General features: G+C 37.6%; 2 protein-coding genes across 5 annotated transcripts in view; one reads left to right on the forward strand and one right to left on the reverse strand.

Moving 5' to 3' along the window:
- Positions 1–1,854: 1,854 nt before the first annotated feature.
- LOC140171714 (mitotic spindle assembly checkpoint protein MAD2A-like) lies at positions 1,855–16,675 on the reverse strand. Its single transcript, XM_072195017.1, has 5 exons — positions 16,489–16,675; positions 7,392–7,538; positions 5,353–5,473; positions 4,608–4,711; positions 1,855–2,536 (listed from the first exon to the last, which is right to left on the reverse strand). Exons 1-5 carry the CDS (start codon positions 16,646–16,648, stop codon positions 2,370–2,372), a joined length of 699 nt encoding a protein of 232 aa, XP_072051118.1. The 5' UTR covers positions 16,649–16,675; the 3' UTR covers positions 1,855–2,369.
- A 35-nt stretch (positions 16,676–16,710) lies between these two features.
- Positions 16,711–23,261, forward strand: part of LOC140171713 (phenazine biosynthesis-like domain-containing protein) — a 39,433-nt gene continuing 32,882 nt past the window's right edge. For all 4 annotated transcript variants that reach the window (XM_072195015.1, XM_072195016.1, XM_072195013.1 and 1 more), the window contains exons 1-2: positions 16,711–16,885; positions 19,803–19,902. In XM_072195015.1, coding sequence (XP_072051116.1) covers positions 16,748–16,885; positions 19,803–19,902 — 238 coding nt within the window. In that variant the 5' untranslated portion in view covers positions 16,711–16,747. The remainder of the gene's footprint in view (positions 16,886–19,802; positions 19,903–23,261) is intronic.

Genomic DNA, 23,261 nt, shown 5'->3' on the forward strand with positions numbered 1-23,261 from the left:
CTAAGCGTACACGGTCATTAAAGCACACGTTTGACAGGGGTACGCACACACAACACACACTTTGAGGGTAAAACCTCACTTTGAGATGACCATGCAAAGGGTCAATTGGAACTGACATTTTTCAACTCTCTTTGCTATCCACCACAAAATTGACTGGAGAGTTGACCAACCGTGCTCACTAATTTTGACATTGCATTGAATCCTTCCGTAAAAGATGGAACAAAGGACAGATTTCCTAGTAATTTATATTTATAATTTATTTTTACACTGCTAACAAGCACTAGGAACATGCAATATATCATTGAAGAATCAATTTATTGGTGAAATATTGGCAACTTTCCGGTCAGCATGTGGTGGACGGTCAAATTGTGTGACCTGCTCCCACAAAATAAGCATCAAGTCGCAAGTTGGGATTTTCAAGACGTTCAAATTGTTGAGTTGCTGTTCTTTGTTTGAAAACACTTACAGTATACTATAGACGAATCCAACGAGCCAAGTCATGGTCAGGATTTGATCGGCCATATTTGGTTCCCCGCATGCACCAAACAGGTGTTGTGAGTGCCCAATTGGGTGGATTAAACCTGCTTAAAATTTGATGTTAGATTCTTTTGTGTTGTAAACTGTCATCATTCTTTTGTCTACGTGTAACACGGGTGATAGAATGCAGTTTAAAATACCCTTCAAGGCCACATTATTTCACATTTTAGGTGAGATAGCTGGGTCCCCGTCGCGGCTATGGCTGCCATTGAGGAGTAGGAATGCGTGAAATTGGATTCGTCTATAGTCAGTGTCAGTGGTATGTCCTTTGTTAATAGGGACAGAATTGAATATGGAGTACAGTCATATTATATCACCATACATAAAGGACATACCACTGACTATTCTATCCCCATTCACAAAGACATACTGCTGACAATACAGGCGTCTTCAAACAAAGAACAAACAAATCAACAGTAGGAACATCTCCAAACTCCCAACTTGACGCTCATTTTGTGGGAGCAGGGCACATTAATGTAATCAATTGAAGCTGCTGAAAGGTCAAGGAACTGGCCTGTAGAGGCTCATAAACACCGTACATAGAGACACTATACTGCTTCAACCTAAGAAGTACAAACCAAATATGCGACATTGGGGGTCGATGCTTTGCATCACACGCATTGCGTGTTTAAAAAATGCAATGCATAAAGACTGTGGTGCGCTCAGCAATTAATACAAATCGTGCAGAAGTTGATGCGCCAAAGAAGCATTTACACACGCATTGCGCTGAAATAATTTTAATCTATTTACTTGTACTTTTGAGTTGACGGACTATAGTAGACAGGTTAACCCCATGAGAACTACCTGCCAATTGGCCAAAAAAAAGTTTTCATTATCAATTGGACCAATCAGCAACATTGTTCGAATAATTTAACCACACAAAAAAATTGGGGTGAATTATTTGCAAAGCTCTGTTCTGATTGGTGATTAAGGGATCTGGAATGAGCGCTTTGAGCATTTCGACAGTATTTTTTATGGGACATGAGAGCACCTCAGACGTATCGAATTGCATTCTTAATACGAAGCATGTCTTTCTGATATCAAATAATTTTCATTTTTTTTAAATCACGATATGATACAAATTTTATGATAAATTATAAAAATTTGATATTTTTCAAATATTTGATATATAACAGTCCTCGAAGTAAATTTTATAAATCTAATGATATATTCTTAAAGTGTATGTAGCTGGGAGGAAAAGCGGACGATCAATTGAAAATTTTGACCTTTCATATTGAAGATATGGATTTTTTCCCATAAAGACCTAATTGTTTTTGGTGTTTTGGGAAAAAAATCCATATCTTCAATACAAAAGGTCAAAATTTTCAATTGATCGTCGGCTTTTCATCCCACCTACATACACGTTAAGTATAAATCATCAGATTTATAAAGTTTACTTCGAGTACTGTTAAATATCAAAAATATCAATTTTTAATGATTTGCCATAAAATGTGTATTACATTGCGAATTTCAAAAAATCAAAATTCTTTGATATCAGAAGGACATTCTACGTATTCAGAATGCAATTTGATATGTCTGATGTGCTCTAATGTCCCACAATAAATACTGTCCAAACGTTCATACCCCTTCCCTTAAAGTGAAGATATCATATAATTGACCAATCAGAGGCAATGTTAGATCGGCAGGTAGTGCTCAGGGGGTTAATGGGCTATTCCAGTTTAATTCTATCACCCTCTATGGAAGACATGACCTTAATCTTCCGCACATGGAGTGTGAATTTCAAATGGGGTTACATGAATGGGTGACTCCATTTGAAATTCACACTCCCTGTGTATTGATTTCGACTGGAATACCTCAATTCAAGTTGTATTCTAGTCGTCATTTTTGTAGCAGACTGCCGCTTCAACTTTGTGGATACTTGTGGTGAAACTTCTTAGTTTTACTTCTTGAGAGTTGGGGATGAGAGATGGGCCAGACTCCTCCCATTCCTCCGGGATGTCCTGGTCTTTGTCTGTGTAGAACAACAGGTTGAAGGTACCTGCAAATGAGAGAAAACAATGGTAAGACACAATGGTAAGAGAGATTGTTTTAGGTTTTTGATGAGTCGAGAAACAGAGATAGGCCAGACTCTTAACCCCCTGAGCACTACCTGGCACCTGCCGATCTAACATTGCCTCTGATTGGTCAATTCCATGATATTTTCATTTTAATCACCAATCAGAATGGAGTTTTGCAAATAATTCACCCCCATTTTTTTGTGTGGTAAAATTATTCTAACAATGTTGGTGATTGGTCCAATTGATAATGAAAACTTCTTTTTGGCCAATCGGCAGGTAGTTCTCATGGAGTTAAAGATGCTGCAAATGAAAGTTGACCTCATGTTAACAATTGGAGTCCAATGGGCTATTGTAATTAGCCAAACACCCTTATGGAAGACATGACCTCAATCCCATACAGAGGTGTATATTTCAAATGGAGCTACCCATTCAGGTAACCCTATTTGAAATTCACACTCCCTGTGTGGGAGATGAAGGACATGTCTTCCATTTTTGTTGTACATAAAATATTTACGAGATTGATTCCCGCACATTTGTTTACGAGAATCAAGGATATGACGTTCTCATTCAAACCCTCCAGTCAGGATAGAAAAGAGTGCCACTGCAAACATGATTAGCAGATGCTGTTTCCAAGAGCCATACATGTATTGGGTGTGGCTGAAGTACACAAAATTTGACCTTTGACATTTTACTGTCGCGATCCACAAGTCTTTTAATTCGCACGAGTGTCCTTGACTATGCTTCTGTGGCCATGAAGACTCACCTCTGCCCAGTAATCCCTAGCTATTACTAAATTGATTCATCAGGTTTGTTGGTAAACACTATAAATGATTTCATTGTACAAAGCCAAAAAGTAACTCACTATTGATGATTTTGCCTATCATGGTCAGTAGGCATCATCAGAATAATGGTTGTAAAATGTAAATCCTTACTTCAGGTTGGACATCAAAGACCAAAACTAACTGCACACGACAAACTCGCAAGCAATCAGTGAACGAGCAGTTCAAGTCCACAATTGTGGACCATGTGGTCCAGCAAAACCATGTCATCAACTGGGACAATGCTAAGATCTTGTGTAAAGAGTGCGATGCAAATACAAGAAGAATCAAAGAATCCATTTGGATCAGAAGAAGAGGCCCGAACGTCATGAACAGAGACAAGGGGCCTACTTCCTTAGTCACGTGTATGATCCTCTCCTGGCTGATAAAACACCCTCGTTGGCCGGGATACATCCAACCATCATTCTGATGATGCCTACTGACCATGATAGGCGAAACCGTCAATAGTGAGTTACATTTTGGTTTTGTACAAATGAAATGTGACCGTCCACGGCGAATGAGCCGTAAATTCCTCCCCCGGTCAATTTTGTTTTATTTCGTGTTTAAAAAATAAACATCATAAACTTAAAAATGGTATATCATTTGACTTCAAACGATATCCAGAAGCGGGGTTATGGTTTGTTAAACTTTGCTCCTTCAACAAAATTATAGCTTTTACGTTTTTACATGTGTCTCTTTTTCCACATTGTTGGCAATAAATATCAAACAGTCATAATTGGCGGTCATTTCAAATCATCCCCAAGTCAACAAGGTTTAAGAAAGTTCTCTCATTGTTAATTGTTGGTTATGCATACCTGTACAAAATACAATGCCTGGTAACCCACCACTTGAACATACAGGATTTAGCAATATAAGCAAACAAAGACCAGAGCTATTAAAAGTTCTATAGCCATCTAAGGTAGAAGCTTATTATCCACTTCAACAATAGGATTATTGATTAGTTTTTGACTATCGAAATGAGACGGATGTCGGGCCAGCGTAAGTTACCGATGAATATGACCTTCGTACACATTTTACACCGTAACTCAGAATACAATTTAGGGAATTTACGGCTCATTTGTGCTGCCGGGTCACAAATCATTTATAATCCCTAGCTATTGTCTGAAACTGCTACATAGAGGGTGTTTGCTTCAAATTCAGTCTTCAAATGATAGTCACAGATAAAAGATAAGTAAGGGACTATTATTGAAGACTGACTCATCCAGATACTTACAAGCTGTTTCTAGGAGTGGCAGGAATGTGACGGTAGCAGTAATCTGTCTGATGACAGCCTTGATTCCTTTATTGATATCCTCTGCACTCTTCTGTCTCGGTTTACTGTCAAATTTAATCGAGAAGACACAAAATGTCATAAGGTGCATACTGTTTGTAATCAAAGTTTACAAACTCTGATGATATAAACAGAATTTTGCAATAAAGTTCACCTCATGCCCCCCTACTGGGCTATTCACGTTGAAACCTACACAACCCCTGTGGAAGACATGATCTTAATTTTCCACAAAGGGGGTGTAGATTTCAAATTGAATCACCCATTAATCAGTAAAGGGGTGTAAAAGTGTGCTGAGGCTTGTGGGTCAACATCTAGCGTGGCGTGCGGAAAACTTCTTTTGTTTGCTTGCAATCTACGCCTCATGGTGTTGTGCCAATAGCGCCTGCTTAGCTTAGTGAATGTGCATACCTTTGCGACTTGATACATGCAAAAGGTACACTATTTGCCTTCCAAGCTCTATGAGCGACAAATTAAGATTGCAGCTTTACCATATTATTACCCACATGCTAATTTTGAGTCTGTACTCTTTGGGTATAATCTTTTAGTTTAAAGCATAATAAAAGAAACTGCAAACTGTTAAGAATGTTGAGAAATTAATACTGCTTAAAACCGCTCATCTAGAACTATGCATGTGACCAGCTGAGAGGCTCATTTCACATGGATGGGGGGCTTTGGGGCGATTGCTTACTTTTCTGTTTTTGCTGTTTTATCACATTCAATGTTAAACTGCCATCTCTCCAACACTTCACCCGTATCAATGCTCGATACGACCAACACCACTCTCTGTACTATTAGCTCATTCAGCCAATCTGAAAAAGACAGAAATTATAGAAACTGAATTACTGAACCCTGACAGAAACAATAGTAACCGAACCCTCATGCATACATTCAATGTTAAACTGCCTGACAGAAACTATAGTAACTAATAGCATACTTTTTATTGTGCATAGAATATTTAATGCAAGATGTCTTCGTTATTTAATCTATTCCTATTCTAATTCCAGAAATGTTTGATTCTAATGGTATGTTTAGACGAGGAGACTTTGTGAAGCGACTCGCTCTGGAATGTCTCCTCTGCCAGAATCGCCTCGTGTAAACTCAGTGTTGACTGGGTAGTTAAGGACCCAAGAGGGTTATGAAGCGAGTTGAACCAGAATAGAACATGCTCTATTCTGAAGCGACTCGGAAGGGTCCCAAGTGCGCATATCAGTTTCACAATCAATGGAATGCCTCAAAACTGGGGTGCAGTGACTAGGACAAAGGGACAATCTGGTCAGTATTAATAATAAATAACATTGTGAAATACAATATAGTAGGCCCAAGCATTAGGCCAAGGAAAGTCGATTTTGAGTTTCCCGTCACCCGCCCTCACTTCATTTTCTGACCCTCACTTGAATTCATTTTTTGTGGAAAAATCAAAACATACATTTTGCTGTCAACCTTTCAGACTCTTTTTAATATACTTTTGAATCGCATTTGGGCTAAACATCCATCTTCAAGTGAGTGAGCGGCAAATAACAACACATTTTACATGCGTGTTGGTCATATAATGAAAGGCAGAAAAATAATGAATAATGAAAAAGTTACCTCACTTGTTTTCAGAAATTATGTGACGGGAAACTCAAAATTGACTGTTAGGGGCCTTTAATACCATGAGATAAATTCATTCAGTTTTGTATCTGAAGTAATAGGGTCAAGCATGGGATACAACACCATTTGCAGATGATGAAATTGAGACAGTTGAATAAACAGTATGTGTAGCTATAAAGAAACTATACTATAGGCCTATACTGATTTGACCAGTAACAATTGACCCATCTGATATATTTTGTTCAGATTCATTTTCTCATAAAACACAAATATGCTAGCTAAACACTTATCCACTAGTGTTCTCAAAGGTCTATTTAACCCAGACCTCAGGAACTAACAGGTTGTTTGGTTGTGAAACTTGACTTTTTGGGGACTGCCCTTTTACATACATTGTGCTGAACTGGTAATCACTTTTTGGTAGTTGACTCATCTAAACTCAACTGTTGATTGTCACATAAATCTTGAAAACCCAGATGGTTATTCGTAAGCGACTCAAGTCTCCTCGTGTAAATGGACTTTAACGAATATTTGATGACGTAAAATATATTTCCACCAGACATTCGACATCATATACTGAATTTCTGTTAGCACACATTCGTTGAGGTCAAAAACCATAGGTCACAGTAAAATGTTGTGATTGTCTTTTTTGCGGGTTACAAATTTGCCAACATGGCAGAAAAGATTCTCAAGACTCTTCTGAACATTTTGATTTATGATTTGTCCATCTGAAACATCTGTCCAATGATGCAAAATACTTTCTTGGGACTGGCCCAATACTGACTAGATTAATTGTAAGAATCAAGATTGATTCTTGCATTGTGCTATTCCAGTTGAAATCCACACTACCCCCTGTGGAAGATTTTGGAAATATCTTCCACAGAGGGAGTAAGTTTTTCAAATGTAATTGGTCAGAGAGTTAATCATTTTGACACTCATACTCCTCCTGTATTATGGCTTCACCTCTATCTTCCATAACCGGAGTGAGTATTTCAAATGGAAGTTACCTAATTGTCTGTTCTATTTGAAACTCCTACTCCCTCTGTGGAAGACTTCAGCTATATCTTCCACAGGGTAGTGTGGAATGTGGATTATGGAATAGCCCATTGTGTGATGAGACTCTATACCCCTGATTCCTACCTTTGAGTTGAGTAAGTACATTTGACAAGTAGTTTTTGAGTTTGTCGTCAGTTGAGACCAGTAATGTCAAGCCATATTGCTGCTTGCGTGTGAAGGTTTCAGGCGGATAGATCCCTCGCTGGTATAGCACACTGTTAATCCCATAATCTGTGATCAGAAGAAAGAATGGAATAAACTGGTTAGTTTGTCGTCAGTTGAGACCAGTAACGCAAGCCATATTGCTGCTTGCGTGTGAAGGTTTCAGGCGGATAGATCCTCGCTGGTATAGCACACTGTTAATCCCATAATCTGTGATCAAAGAAAGAATGGAATAAACTGGTTAGTTTGTCGTCAGTTGAGACCAGTACCGTCAAGGCGTATTGATGCTTGAGTGAGAAGGTTTCAGGCGGATAGATCCTCGCTGGTATAGCACACTGTTAATCCCATAATCTGTGATCAAAGAAAGAATGGAATAAACTGGTTAGTTTGTCGTCAGTTAAGACCAGTAACGACAAGCCGTATTGCTGCTTGCGTGTGAAGGTTTCAGGCGGATAGATCCCTCGCTGGTATAGCACACTGTTAATCCCATAATCTGTGATCAAAGAAAGAATGGAATAAACTGGTTAGTTTGTCGTCAGTTGAGACCAGTAACGTCAAGCCATATTGCTGCTTGCGTGTGAAGGTTTCAGGCGGATAGATCCCTCGCTGGTATAGCACACTGTTAATCCCATAATCTGTGATCAAAGAAAGAATGGAATAAACTGGTTAGTTTGTCGTCAGTTGAGACCAGTAACGTCAAGCCGTATTGCTGCTTGCGTGTGAAGGTTTCAGGCGGATAGATCCCTCGCTGGTATAGCACACTGTTAATCCCATAATCTGTGATCAAAGAAAGAATGGAATAAACTGGTTAGTTTGTCGTCAGTTGAGACCAGTAACGCAAGCCGTATTGCTGCTTGCGTGTGAAGGTTTCAGGCGGATAGATCCTCGCTGGTATAGCACACTGTTAATCCCATAATCTGTGATCAAAGAAAGAATGGAATAAACTGGTTAGTTTGTCGTCAGTTGAGACCAGTAACGCTGCCGTATTGCTGCTTGCGTGTGAAGGTTTCAGGCGGATAGATCCCTCGCTGGTATAGCACACTGTTAATCCCATAATCTGTGATCAAAGAAAGAATGGAATAAACTGGTTAGTTTGTCGTCAGTTGAGACCAGTAACGTCAAGCCATATTGCTGCTTGCGTGTGAAGGTTTCAGGCGGATAGATCCCTCGCTGGTATAGCACACTGTTAATCCCATAATCTGTGATCAAAGAAAGAATGGAATAAACTGGTTAGTTTGTCGTCAGTTGAGACCAGTAACGTCAAGCCGTATTGCTGCTTGCGTGTGAAGGTTTCAGGCGGATAGATCCCTCGCTGGTATAGCACACTGTTAATCCCATAATCTGTGATCAAAGAAAGTATGGAATAAACTGGTTAGTTTGTCGTCAGTTGAGACCAGTAACGTCAAGCCGTATTGCTGCTTGCGTGTGAAGGTTTCAGGCGGATAGATCCCTCGCTGGTATAGCACACTGTTAATCCCATAATCTGTGATCAAAGAAAGAATGGAATAAACTGGTTAGTTTGTCGTCAGTTGAGACCAGTAACGTCAAGCCGTATTGCTGCTTGCGTGTGAAGGTTTCAGGCGGATAGATCCCTCGCTGGTATAGCACACTGTTAATCCCATAATCTATGATCAAAGAAAGAATGGAATAAACCAGGCATGAGAATACATTTCAATGGTTTTTCTTGTTTCAACGATACGATAGTAGGATACGAGACGTAGGCTAAAAAGGTCTGAAACGCATGCGCGGTGGTGTTCTTGAAATCATCTAGAAACGCTTCATTCGCTGGTATCGTTTCAGGTGGTCTTGGTACGAGTAAGTATGATCATGCCAGCCAGTATTTGCAAGAACTTCACTGGCTCCCTGTGAAGCAGAGAATTTTATATAAAATCATGCTTTACGTGTTCAATTACGTTAATCATTATTTATCAGATTCAACATTCGCTCAAAAGAAAACGCGACAATTTTACCCATAAAACTACATTAGAACATAAAAATGTATTTAAAGTAATATTTATGATCAACAATGTCTTTTGAGAACGAAAAGTGTAAAAACAGCACTAAAAACCAAAATTCGCTGTGGGGGTCGCGAATGCCATGAATACAGCAACACACGCTCGCCGAAGGTAGCCGAGGGTCTGTGTGAAAGGCTACACTACCGCTAGGCGCTTGTGGCAGAAAGGATTCGCAAGCAGCTATCATGGCGGATTAAAAGTGCTTTTTCTTTGTTAGGAATATTCCGAAATTCATACAGACCGTCTGGTATGTTTAATTTAGGGGTATATACTATATAACTATATTAGCCATTGATTAGTTTATGGTACAGATTTCCTTCAAGAACTTTTCATTCATTCATAAGTTTGGAAGAGTCACACCTTTTGGTGACAGTGTCTTGATGCTTCTGACTCTTCCTGGCTAGCCCAAAAAGGGGTCAGAAAGGGGCATTTTTGGGAAAAAAGTCAATTTTCACCCAAAATTCATCTTCTGACAAAAGGGAAACATAGTTTGACAAAAACTTGTATCCTTTTCACATAACAATTATAACAATTCAAGTTTACTTAAGGGATCTAAAATGAGCGTTTATTAACGTTTCGACAGTATTTTTGTGGGACATGAGAGCACCTCAGACCTGTCGAATTGCATTCTGAATACGAAGCATGTCTTTCTGATATCAAATAATTTTCATTTTTTGAAAATCACAATATATAATACAAATTTTATGACAAATTATAAAAATTTGATATTTTTCAAATTTTTGATATATATAACAGTCCTCGAAGTAAATTATATAAATCTAATGACATATTCTTACAGTGTATGTAGCAGGGAGGAAAAGCAGGCGGTCAATTGAAAATTTTGACCTTTCATATTGAAGATATGGATTTTTTCCCCAAAAGACCTAATTTTTTTGGTGTTTTGGGAAAAAATTCATATCTTCAATACTGAAAGGTCAAAATTTTCAATTGATCGTCGGGCTTTTCATCCCACCTACATACACTCTAAGTATAAATCATCAGATTTATAAAGTTTACTTCAAGTACTGTTAAATATCAAAAATATCAATTTTTAATGATTTGCCATTAAAAATGTGTATTAAATTGCAATTTCAAAAATTATTTGATATCAGAATGACATTCTTCATATTCAGAATGCAATTCGATATGTCTGATGTGCTCTAATGTCCCACAATAAATACTGTCCAAACGTTCATACCCCAGCCCTTAAAGGAGTATTTCGTGATCCTAGCATCCTCTTTTTATGACATTTTTCAGTAGATATCCACGAAAAAAGCTTATTCCCAAAATTTCAGTTGATTCCGATTTTATGCGTTATGCGAGTTACGCATGATTATGTGCATTACACTGCTCCATAGACAATGTGTGGTAATTTCGTTCTGGTGCACCAGAACGAAATTCAAATGTCACGATATCTTTGCTAAACGAATTAATCTGCAAGATATTTTTTGTACATAAACATTATGTAACCAGAGGTTTCCAGTGATATAAAAATCTCAACTTTTTTTGAGAAAAGTGGGGGATGATGCTGTGGATCACGAAATGCCCTTTTAATTGCTGGACAAAAGCACTTTTTTGTAATCGCTTGGCAATATTTTATTTTTATTGACATTTTTACCACCTAAAAATTTGAATTTTCATATGACATTTCACAGATGTGTTGAAAATGACAATATACAAAGTATTAAACAAAAATTAGATTAAATTACAATGAAAACAAAAAATTGACAGGGGCACAAAAATTATCAAGTCCCCCATGCACTCCTATGGAAGTCAATATCATAACATGGTTTTGAGATCACCGCGGGCCTATAATTTTAACCATGACCCAGAGAAGGAGAGGAGGAGACTTAAAGGCATTCCTACAATGCACTATGATCGGGAAATTTGATCAATATAACCTAATTTTAAAGGCAATGTCCCCATTGCCACACACACAAAATGGTAATTTTAAAACTCCAGCCAACAAGCTGATAGTTGAGACTTATGACTGATATTTGATTTTCTTACAGGAAACATTCATATTGTCCCACTGCATTAATTTTATTCCAAAGTTTTGAATGTTAAATAATAGGATGAAAACACCAGATATTTGCACACAATCCCAATGCAAGGTATGATCAACTGTACCACATGTGTACAAAATCCAGACATACAAGGTCAGAAACCCCATTGGGTTGTGGGAATGTCTTTAAACATCCTCTGACCATGACCTGAATAAAGCAGTCTATATTTGTTTTATATACCTCATTAATATAGATTTTTGTCATCTGATTGGTTAAAATGCCTATTTTATTGGTCATATTAGGCCATGGTAAAATTTACAAAGAAAGTTTTTCGTTATGAACCGATTAAGTCACCAAGCTGGGCAGGCAGCGCGTTGGCGCCAGCGTCTAAATGCTAACACGACATCGCAGGGATGATCGCGCAGAGAGTTTGATCGGGACGCCTTACGATGTGAAAATGACTATGCCCGGGAATAGTCTGTTTAAAAGACTATTGCCCAGGGAATAGTTCAGTTTTTACGAAATTCTTAAAAAGGAGGGCATAGCTAATTCAATGACTGCACTTTTAACCAATTGATCAGATGACAGGAATCTATTTATGAGGTATACAGAAAATATTGCCCAATGTTCCGACAGTAATTTCATCATAACTTCACTTAGCAATACAGTAGAAGATTGATGTTGGTATCAAATTGTTTCTGAGAAGTTCTCTCTTCCAATAAACAACAATTCAGGTTAATAGAATCAATTTGAAATTTGTATGCCTGTCCCTAGCATTGGAGTATCTGTATCTGTAGTTGGTACTACACAGCGCTCCCGAGCTGGAACCAGGAGTGAAAACAACTATCGCATATTTTTATTTGCAGAGAGTCGAACCTGGCACAATAGTGTGATAGCTTGTGATACACTCCAGAGTTCAGTGAATGCGAATGTTGTTTTCACTCGTCTCCAGCGCTATTGTGAGCCGGTTCATGCCCGGATGTTCGACCGACAGAATTGCAGAATATGATAATAATACATTATAATTGAGGAAATTCAATCATGCCTGCATGCTGAGAGAAGAGTTAAACAATCACGCTGATTGGCTGATCAACACACTTTTGGCTTATTTTATTATTACCGCGGATGTATAATAAAATTGGCGATCCTGACTTTTAGACCACCAGCGCTATATAGGGCTCAAATATTACTATTTCATCAAGGGTTAATATTCTAACAAGCTTAAACTAAAATCTAAGGAGTCAAGCTTTAAACTATTAAGCAAAAATATCCAACAAGCTAAAAACGATTTTTTACCCATTTTTTAACAAGCTTTTTTTGAAAAGAAGCTTAAAACATCCATTTTTTCATCGTAAAAATCATCTAAAAAATCTTTAGAAATACAGTGACCTACCTAATACTATTAATCTATGTTTCCGATGATATCCAAGAAGCTAAAATAGTGTGAAAGAGGGCAGGGCTTTGAGTAATGAGGGAAATTACGGGGTAAAATACATCACGTTTTTCGGGAAATTTGCCATCTTGAATAAATGCAGAATTGCGTCACGCAGTAAAACGATGTCAAACAAGCTTGAAAATACATGATACGCTAGCGTAAATTACTGTCAAAACAAGCCTACATCAAGCGCTTGTGCTACGCGAAAACTTCGGAGCTGGCATCACCGATTTTGTTACCAGCTCTTTTACGTCAAAAATAGCTATAAAAACATGAATTTCGGAACAAAATAAAGCTTGTTTGATGGAATAAAAGGTATGTTTGACACCCAGTATGGAAGAGAATCCCAAAATATTTTGGCGCTATATCAAGTCTCTCAAGAGAGAGATTGTGGTGGCATTGCAGCCCTTAGAGACCAAGGCCAATTGATATCAGACAGCAAAGGCAAAGCTGAAATTCTTAACAACTATTTTAAGACTGTGTTTACTAAGGAAGACACAACCCAGATTCCACACAAGGGAACATCACCATTTCCTGAAATGCGTGACTTCAAAGTTACTTCTGAAGGGGTTCTGAAGCTTCTAAACGACCTTAAACCAGCAAAAGCAGCCGGGCCTGATGGTCTCCCCTCTCGCGTGTTAAAACTGCTTGCAAACCAGATCGCTCCAGTCCTAACAGACATTTTCAACTGCTCTCTCCAGCAAGCTGTGCTCCCTCAAGATTGGAAAGAAGCCAATGTGTCGCCAATTTTTAAGAAGGGGGAGAAGGTGGATCCAAAGAACTACCGCCCAGTTTCATTAACCAGCATATGCTGTAAAACGTTCGAACATGTGATACATAGTCAGATTATGCAACATCTGGATGATCATCAGATTTTGTCCGACTACCAACACGGATTTAGAAAGCGCAGATCTTGTGATACTCAGTTAGTTTTAACAACAAATGATTTGGCTCATGCACTGGACAGCAAAAAACAGGTCGACGTAATCATACTCGACTTCAGCAAAGCATTTGATACCGTGCCGCATGCTAGACTGATAAATAAGCTGAAATATTATGGTATCAACAACAAACTCATCTGTTGGATTCAGGCATTTCTCACAAATAGACGGCAGAAAGTTGTTTTAGAAGGGCAGTCATCTTCATATCTATCTGTGGATTCTGGCGTACCCCAGGGCACTGTCCTGGGGCCACTGCTATTTTTACTTTATGTGCACGACTTGCCGGAGAATCTTTCTTCAACACCGCGTCTATTTGCGGATGATTGTTTAATGTATAAGACTATCTCATGTGCTAAAGACTCTGAAGACCTTCAAAAGGATCTTGACACCCTGAGTAAATGGCAAACTAAGGGGCAGATGCGTTTTAACGCGAGTAAATGCAAAGTTATGCATATGTCATCAGCTAGGTCACCTATGTACAACAAATATAAACTCAGTGGTCAGACCTTGGAAGTCGTGAATTCCCACCCATACCTTGGTATACATTTGCAAGACGACATGAAGTGGGACACCCAAGTCGCGCACTCAACTGCCAAAGCAAGCAGAATACTGGGGCTGATTAAACGCAACCTTTATAATTGCTCCGAGCAGCTCAAGTCGACTGCCTTCACCAGTCTCGTCAGACCGCATACTGAATACGGCGCCGTTCGTGGGATCCCCACACCAAAGGTCACTGCAAACAACTGGACAGAATCCAAAGGAGTGCAGCTCGGTTTGTCAAACATAATTATGAGAAATCTGAGGGAACTGTCACCAAAATCCTTCGCGACCTTGAATGGCCACCTCTCCAGGACAGAAGGTCTGCAGCACGCCTCGCACTTATGTACAAGATTACACAAGAACTTGTCGACATACCCAGTGACCAGTTCCTAACGCCGTGACCCGACAAGGTCAAGGCCTTCGGCTTCACCGCAAGAACTCACATAATTACCAAGTACCTCACTGCCGCGCAAACACCTATAAGAACTCATATTTCCCACGCACCATACAGGAGTGGAATAACCTAACTGACAACATCATCACTTCTCAAAGTGTTAAGAGCTTCAAGGCACATCTGCAGACTCATCAAAACCTTAACTAACCAGCATAACCCCCCCCACATGCCTGGCTTATATGCTCAAAGTATGAGCCCCGCCAGTAAACGAGAAGAAGAAGAGAAGAAGTTGAAAACATGTTTAACCTTGTTGCGAAAGTTTAATATGATAAATTTGTAATTTGTACCTTATATAGCTCGGGTGGTCTAGAAGTCAAGATCGCCATAAAATTGTAATAAAAAATAACCAAGACATAGTCCAAAATAAAATTATAAATAGACGAGCGATGCATCATCAATTTAACTTGGCGATCCTGACTTTTAGACCACCCGAGCTATATAAGGTACAAATTGCAAATTTATCATATTAAACTTTCGCAACAAGGTTAAACATGTTTTCAACTGTACAAACATACCTTTTATTCCATCAAACAAGCTTTATTTTGTTCCAAAATTCACGTTTTTATAGCTAATTTTGACGTAAAAGAGCTGGTTACAAAACCGGTGATGCCAGCTCCGAAGTTTTCGCGTAGCACAAGCGCTTGATGTACGCTCATTTTGACGGTAATTTACGCTCGCGTATCATGCATTTTCAAGCGCGTTTGACATCGTTTTACTGCATGACGCAATTCTGCATTTATTCAAGATGGCGAATTTCTCGAAAAAAGCGTGATGTATTTTACCCGTAATTTCCTTCATTACTCAAAGCCCTGCCCTCTTTCACAATATTTTAGCTTCTTGGATATCATCGGAAACATAGATTAGTAATATTAGGTAGGTCACTGTATTTTTAAAGATTGTTTAGATGGTTTTTACAATGAAAAAATTGATGTTAAAGCTTCTTTTCAAAAATTGGTTTTAGCTTGTTAAAAACGGGTAAAAAAATCGTTTTTAGCTTGTTGGATATTTTTGCTTAATAGTTTAAAGCTTGACTCCTTAGATGAAACTTTTAGTTTAAGCTTGTTAGAATATTAAACCTTGATGAAATAGTAATATTTGAGCCCTATATAGCGAGGGTGGTCTAAAAGTCAGGATCGCCCAAATTCTGCAATTCTCCATTGCTTTTTAAAAGCAGTGCATCGCAATCGCTCAGCGATTACACCCATCGAATGTGTGTCATCAGCCCTCAGATTGTGTACTGGTTTTCAGTACCCTGTTTTCCATGGGTGACTGTAGGAACCCATGGATTCGATCCATGTACTCAGCGATCAAGTTTATTCAGCTTTATTGGTCGATTTTTAGGAATAAGGGCATACATGCAAAGCCAAAGGTAGCTCGTTCACGTAGCGTTTTCGTTGTCCCACTGGCCTACTACAACGTTAATAACGTAGATTGCCTGGCGATCGGAGTGTTATCGTCAGAGCACCTCGGACTAAGCCAAAGGTTGCCAAATTTTGCACCCTGGTCGACATGATTCATGAATGCATGAATGATGCTGTACAATTTTGTCAATGTTTACCTTTACACTGCAATCCAACAGTAAATAAACACTTTAATTCATTCATTTTATACCATATCATATGACTTACGGAAGAATTCCGCAACAATCTCGCTGGAACCCTTCAAAGTAATGGTATTTTTTGTGGCTTGCTGTGTCGACGACATGTTGACTTTCTTATTTTGTTGTGAATTTTTTTTTGGAAATCCCTCACATTTTGGAAGACTTTCTGTGATTGGTGGAATCATCATACGCTTCCCATAAAACGAACATTTCTATTGGCTGCAATGAGAAAATGACATTATTTCATCAAAAGAGGGCGACATTTCGTCCATGTAGCAGACAACAAAATGGCCGCAAATGTTGTGTCAGGATCTGGCGATTCTAATAAAATGCTTGGAAGAGAGCTTCCAATGTTTATTATAGATGCATTTAGTGGAGAACCATTTTCTGGTAATCCTGCCGCAGTATGTTTGGTAGGAGATGAGGTGAGAGTAACATCGATTGTTGTTGTTGTATAATAAATGACTAAATGTTGTATCAATGCTGTGTGGTGTGCAGTGCACACTATATTTTATATTAGGATTTTATTTATTGCTGTCGGTGTCTGCACTCTGTACAGAATCCCAGGCGGCATAGGACACGCAACACGGACGTACGAGGCTGGCGAAGATACAGGGCTGACAGCCCCATTCACAATACACGGTTAGCGATTATAAATGGACAATTAACATACTTGCAGTGGGGTACTTTGCAGAACCCCAACGGTTTTAGAGTAAGATAATTTTGCTTTGACACCACATAACAAATTTAGAATTGTTTGTGAAGATTTCATGATTATGTGTTAATCCAATGGCGACGTCAAAAATAGCGATATCGCATCCACCATCATCTGAGAATCCAACAGTCCAACAGACTGGGGGGTAGGGGGGCACTCCCACTTTGGAGGTGTTGAGATTGAGAACCCCTTTTTCAGAATTGCTGTCACCCCAAAGACCCCCATTACAACAAGTTAACATGGGCAAGAGGACAAACTATAATTAGCTGATACCCCAATGCTTAATTTACATATAGCCAATCATAGTGCACTGCTGTTTCAGTAGTAATGAATAAACAACAGTTGTTGGTTGAGCTATCACGCATTGACCTGATGTGACCCCATGCGAGTAATCAATTTCGTATGTAAATAAGATAGAGAGGATCGCAAAGCGCATGCACATCTATCAGACTGCTGTGGCAACGCACAAGCAAATGAGGAGAAACTACAATCATTATTTGGGGAGGGGTGATGTAATTCGTGATGCCCTCGTCCCCCGAATGTTATTGCAAAAACGCAAATAAATGGAATATTTTTCTTCTTTAATATCTGTTCAGAATTGTAAAGGCCTACGGAAAAGAAAACCAATAAACAGCATTTCCAAAATACAAAAACTAGGCCTATAAAACCCGGTATAAAATATCAAGTCCGGCCATTAACATTGTATCGTGTATTTACAGTAAATGAATATTTTATTTAGTTTATATTCACAGATTTTATTTCAACGTAATATTTCCCAAATTTTAAAACCTAATTTTGGAATACTGATAATAATTCATTAGTCCTAAAGTAAGTCACGATGCACGGAAAAGAGAATAAAAACCAGGAACAAATTGCTTTAAACTATCAGTGAATATTATAGTACCATTAAAATTGCACGAAAGCGATATAAAAGAAACCCCAATTGAAAATGCGTTCACCCAGATCCCATTGTGTATATAATGACGTCATGCCATTCATAACGTAACTATCACGCCCTGCACGGTGGGTCATTAGCATGTTATTTGATGGAATGTTTGAGATCGAAAGATGCCTATGAATATTGGACAGGTACCTATGGTAAAAATATGTCGAATGCCTTGATATTTGGCTCGAATGTGCTTTAGGGTCGACAGGAACTATTGGGCGTGTTACTATGACTATAGAGTACATGAGTGACACATAAATCGACTCTGGCCGCTGAGGTCTTGCTTCATCGATGGGTAGTTCTCATAGCATGTGTTTTCAATGGAACTTGACCGGAACAGAGGGTGGCGAGTTGTAAAAGTTATAGGTTTCAAGCAATGGGTACATGCATATTTTTTTCACAAAAGAATACATGTTTGGTATTGATGGTTAGAGGAAATATTGAATTTACATAGGAAACAGTTACTTTATCAAAATTTGTTTCTGTTGGGAACAGGAGATTCTCAAAAACGGGGTACATGCATTTAGCCCATACCAAGCTATGCATGAAATACGGCGTGTTATTGACAATGTGTTTGGCATTGAAGGATGTCCATTTACTTGTTGTAATGCATATTTCTTTATGAACACAGGCTCTGTCACCTGAAGATCCTTTATTTTTCCATTTGATCTGCCACCCAAAGACCCTTCATTTATCACTGATTTTGTTACTTATTTTGAAAAAACAAAGAAATTTGAAGCCATTTAGAACTAGAAATTCAATGTTTGAGGTTTCTGTGGCGCTGTTTCGGCTCTCACCCAAAGTTCTATTTAAAAAAAAGGTTAGGCAAAAAAAAAAAAAAAGGTTGGTCTCAAAGCTCACGAGAAATTTAAAAACAAATGCGAAATGCGATTTTTTTTTTTTCATGGTATTTTGATAAAAAAAGTCTGATTTTCGCCAATTTTTTCTGGAAAAAAAAAAAAAAAAAATCCGCATTTCTTTTTTGTCAAATCGTGCGATTTTACAAACGCGCGCGCAAACTTTGAGACAAACCTTTTTTTTTTTTTGGCCTTATGTTCTCACCCAATGACCCCATATTTTTTACATTTTGCTCTCACCGAATGGCAAAATGATGCTCTCACCCAATGACCCCATATTTTTTACATTTTGCTCTCATCGAATGCCTCTTGCTGTGAAAGTGCCAGCCCTACACCTATGGCAGGAAAAAGTGGGCAATATGGGAAGCTCATTGCCGGGAAATTTTGGTTTTGACCAAAAAATAAAAAGAAATACATACGGTAAGGGAAATGTGTCATACTGGAGGAAATTTGGTGAAACTGGAGGAAATTCGGATTGCTTGCAGGAAAAAACATTTTTTCAGTCTGTGCGGGGCTACACCTAAATCCATTTCATATTGAAGTGCCCCCGGCTGCCAGCTCATAACAGTATTCTTGCTTAGGATAGGAAAACAACTGCGTAAATTGCGTATTGCTTGCTTCGGGTCCATTTTACACTTTTAAGGAAAAATATTTGCATTGGGTACTTTTTGAAAGTCCTTTAAGTATGCAGGTGATACAGCTTGAAATACCCAGAGGATTTGATAAATTTTCTGATTGGCAAATAACTGAATAAATAATACACATATGTACACCTTGATTATTTTAACGACATTTTTGAATCTCTCTTGCTTTTTTTTGTTCAGGATTTATCAGATGAGATCAAACAAAAGATTGCAGCGGAGATGAACCTCTCAGAGACGGCCTTCATACGAGCTCTTTCACCTGCTGATGACTTTGATAAAGGTTGGTCATGATATCCATCCGGCAAAAAAAAGGGGTGAGGGCTCTCCCCAACAGTACGAAACACCGTCAATCAGAACTCCCGTCAGTCCGAAAATTTAGGGTTAGGTTTCGAACTGAGGGAGGTTCGGATTGATGGTGTTTCGGACTGACGGGGTGTCCTCCAAAAAATACCATCATCAATTACTACAACTGGCCTAGATTTTGGGGATTTGGGGACTTAAATTTGTTTCTGCTGTATGCTTGTAAAATCAACCAATACACGTTTGACTGATATTTCCATCGCGATAATAAACCGTCTTGTTCAGATGCTTTTTCTCAGATTTTAACAAAACTACAGCACCTAATGTCTTGATTTTTTTTATCTTTGCAAGGCTGTCAGGTTGCCATCTTTATTACAACAATACAAATACATTTAAAAAATACAACCTTTTTTTCATTTTTTTTTTTTACAGAAACATAATTAAGAAAAATTAAAGTAAAAATTTTATAAGGTCACAAAAAAAAAATCACAAAAAAAGAGATAGATTGAACAATGCACCATGTATAAAATCAAACAAACAAATATTACACCTAAGTCATGTATCTTCGAATCCACAGTCATGCATACCACAGGAAAAAATTTAAAGATCAAACCTCCTTTTTTTGAAATGAAGTGAGAGTTTTCCCCTTTTTTTTGCAATACAATATTCAGTCTCTCTATTACTAGTATTTTTAATAAAAACTTTACAACTCACAATATTAGGCTTCTTTTTTTGAAATTTACTAACATAAATATAGTATTTTATACAAAGAAACAAATATGTAATAAAGTTGTCTTGAAACACCCCAAAAATCTTATCAAAATTTGAAATGGAAAAAGTAATGTCATGTTTATCTTGAATAATCTGAACAAAGTCGTCCCAAATAGGTTTGACACAATCACATTCACAAAAGATATGAATGATTGATTCAGGAAATTTGCTACAAAAGGCACAAAGGGAAGAATCTTTCCTATTAATTTTGAAAAGAAAGTCATTAAATGCAATTGCCTTATGGAAAATTTTAAAATAAAAGGAACGAAGCCTTGTATCAATAGAACATTTAAAATTACGCAAATGAATTTCTTCCCAGTCCGTGTCCTCGGGGCCATCATCATCAGAATCAACATCGACAAGAGTCTCCCAAAAATCAATACGATTCTGTGGAACACATGTCTCTCTCAAAATAGAATAAGAGTATCTTGGAACCTTTTGAGCTTGAGAAGACCTGTAGTGACATCTTCACTAATTCTAACTTGCCCATCTGAACCCCGAAGCCACGAGCTGGGAATACATTTCATGAGAAAATTAAATGTCCTTCTGTCATGATTAGAAATACCAAAGTCCAAAACCAATTCTTCAAACAGTTTACTACCTGGTAAGGGAGGATTAAGAAAGTCATTAATATACACGATTCCCATGTCACACCACTCCTCATAAAAAAAAAATTTTTGGTCTTGGACCTAATATTTCTATTGTACCAAAGACATTGATTAAAGCCCATATCAGAAAATTTTTTATTATAAATTTCTTGACAAGCCCTGTCACGATAAACGTACCAAGTCCTAAGCGAGTCAGCTAATTGAGAACAATCAAGTTTATTAAGAAGACTCTCAGGAGCGTACGAAAGCCATAGCAAATCACCATACTGTTGATCCATACTTGATATCTCAATGGTTTTCCAAAACTATCAAAGTCTTCATCAAGAAGAAATTTAACCCAGGTCATTTTTTGTGCCAAACAGAAATTGTATGGGTCAATCATACGGAGACCACAAAATTCAAAACTATTACAAAGATAAATTCTTTTAACCCTATCATTACCCCCATTCCAAATAAATTTATAAAACATCTTATCAAGCTCTTTGAAAAAATGTTTTGGGACTTTAATACATAAAACTGTAAATAAATAAAGAAGCTGTGGTAAGAGAAGAGTTTTAACAACACATATTTTCCCAACCATAGAAAGGTTTCTTGCACGCCAACAATTCAAGATTCCTTGAATTTGTTTTAACTTTACTTTATAGTTGAGATCAAACATACAAGTACTTACAGATCGGGAATTTAGGGAAAAGTTTATACCCAAAGTTTTAAATTGATTTCTTTTCCAAATAAGACCCTGTTCTAAAAAAGGAAAATTCAAAGACCCCCTTTTGGATCCCACCCAAATAGCCTCAGATTTAGAAAGGTTGATTTTGCAACCAGACCAATTTGCAAAATTATTCAGTATAGCAAAAAGGAATTCTGCGAGCCGTCCAGAAAACATGTCGAGTCATCAGCTAAAAGAGAAATTTTCAACTCTTTGTCACCAATAGGAATACCTTTAATATTAATATTTTGACGCTTTTCTGCAATAGCCATAGTTTCAATAACTAATAAAAATAAATATGGTGAGATTGGAAAGACCTGAAATATTCTTTTAATCATATCAATAGATTCATTTAAAAACCCATTATTAATAATGTAACTTTTTCTACAAGCATAAATAGTTTCTACATATGAAATAAAATGATTCCCAAAGTTAAAATGTTTTAAGACTTGTAATAAAGAATCATAACTAACCCTATCAAGAGCCTTTTCGATATCCAGAAGTAAAATGGCACCAGGAATGTCTTTTGCTTCGGTATACTCAATGATATCTAAAATTAAACGGATATTATTACCAATATTCCTTCCTTTAAGGAAACCAGATTGATCAGAATGAATAAGATTATGAATACACTTTTTCAAACGACTGGCCAACACTTTAGCAAAGATTTTGTAATCAACTGTCAGCAATGAAATCGGTCTATAGTTTTTAATACATAAAATATCTTTATCTTTCTTTGGCAATAATGTTATAATACCATTTCTTTGGGACATTGACATGAGACCATTTTCAATTGAAAATTTATAAGAATTAAAAGGCATGTCCGAAATATCTTGCCAAAAAACAATATAGAACTCAACTGGAAACCCATCATACCCTGGTGTTTTATTCTGTTTCATTGAGAGGAGGGCATCATACAATTCTTTCTTTGAAATTTGTTGATCCAAGAACTTTCTTGGACTCAGCACTCAATTTGGGAATGTTAATACTCGTAAGAAAATCCTCCATAGTATCACAAGAATTGTCAGTAACAGTTTTTACAGAATACAATCTATGGTAAAAGTTATAAATTTCTTTAACAATGTCAGACTGGTTAGAAACAATGTTACCATCACCATCTTTAATCTTATAAATACATTTCTTCTCACAAGATCTTTTTTCCAAGTTACAAAAATATTTTGAACTTTTCTCACCTTCCTCCATCCATCTAGTTCTTGAACGAATAATCAAACCTTTTGTTTCAAAATCCAAGAT

Source organism: Amphiura filiformis, chromosome 15 (assembly GCF_039555335.1).
Source record: "Amphiura filiformis chromosome 15, Afil_fr2py, whole genome shotgun sequence".
NCBI lineage: Eukaryota > Metazoa > Echinodermata > Ophiuroidea > Amphilepidida > Amphiuridae > Amphiura > Amphiura filiformis.

Coding starts and splice junctions, on each gene's coding strand:
- LOC140171714 (XM_072195017.1), bottom strand. CDS start 16,648: ATGATGATTCCACCAATCACAGAAAGTCTTCCAAAATGTGAGGGATTT. Junction 5,474..7,391: donor TGTACTTACTCAACTCAAAG/GTAGGAATCAGG, acceptor TGTCTTTTTCAG/ATTGGCTGAATGAGCTAATA. Junction 4,712..5,352: donor AAAACAGCAAAAACAGAAAA/GTAAGCAATCGC, acceptor TAAATTTGACAG/TAAACCGAGACAGAAGAGTG.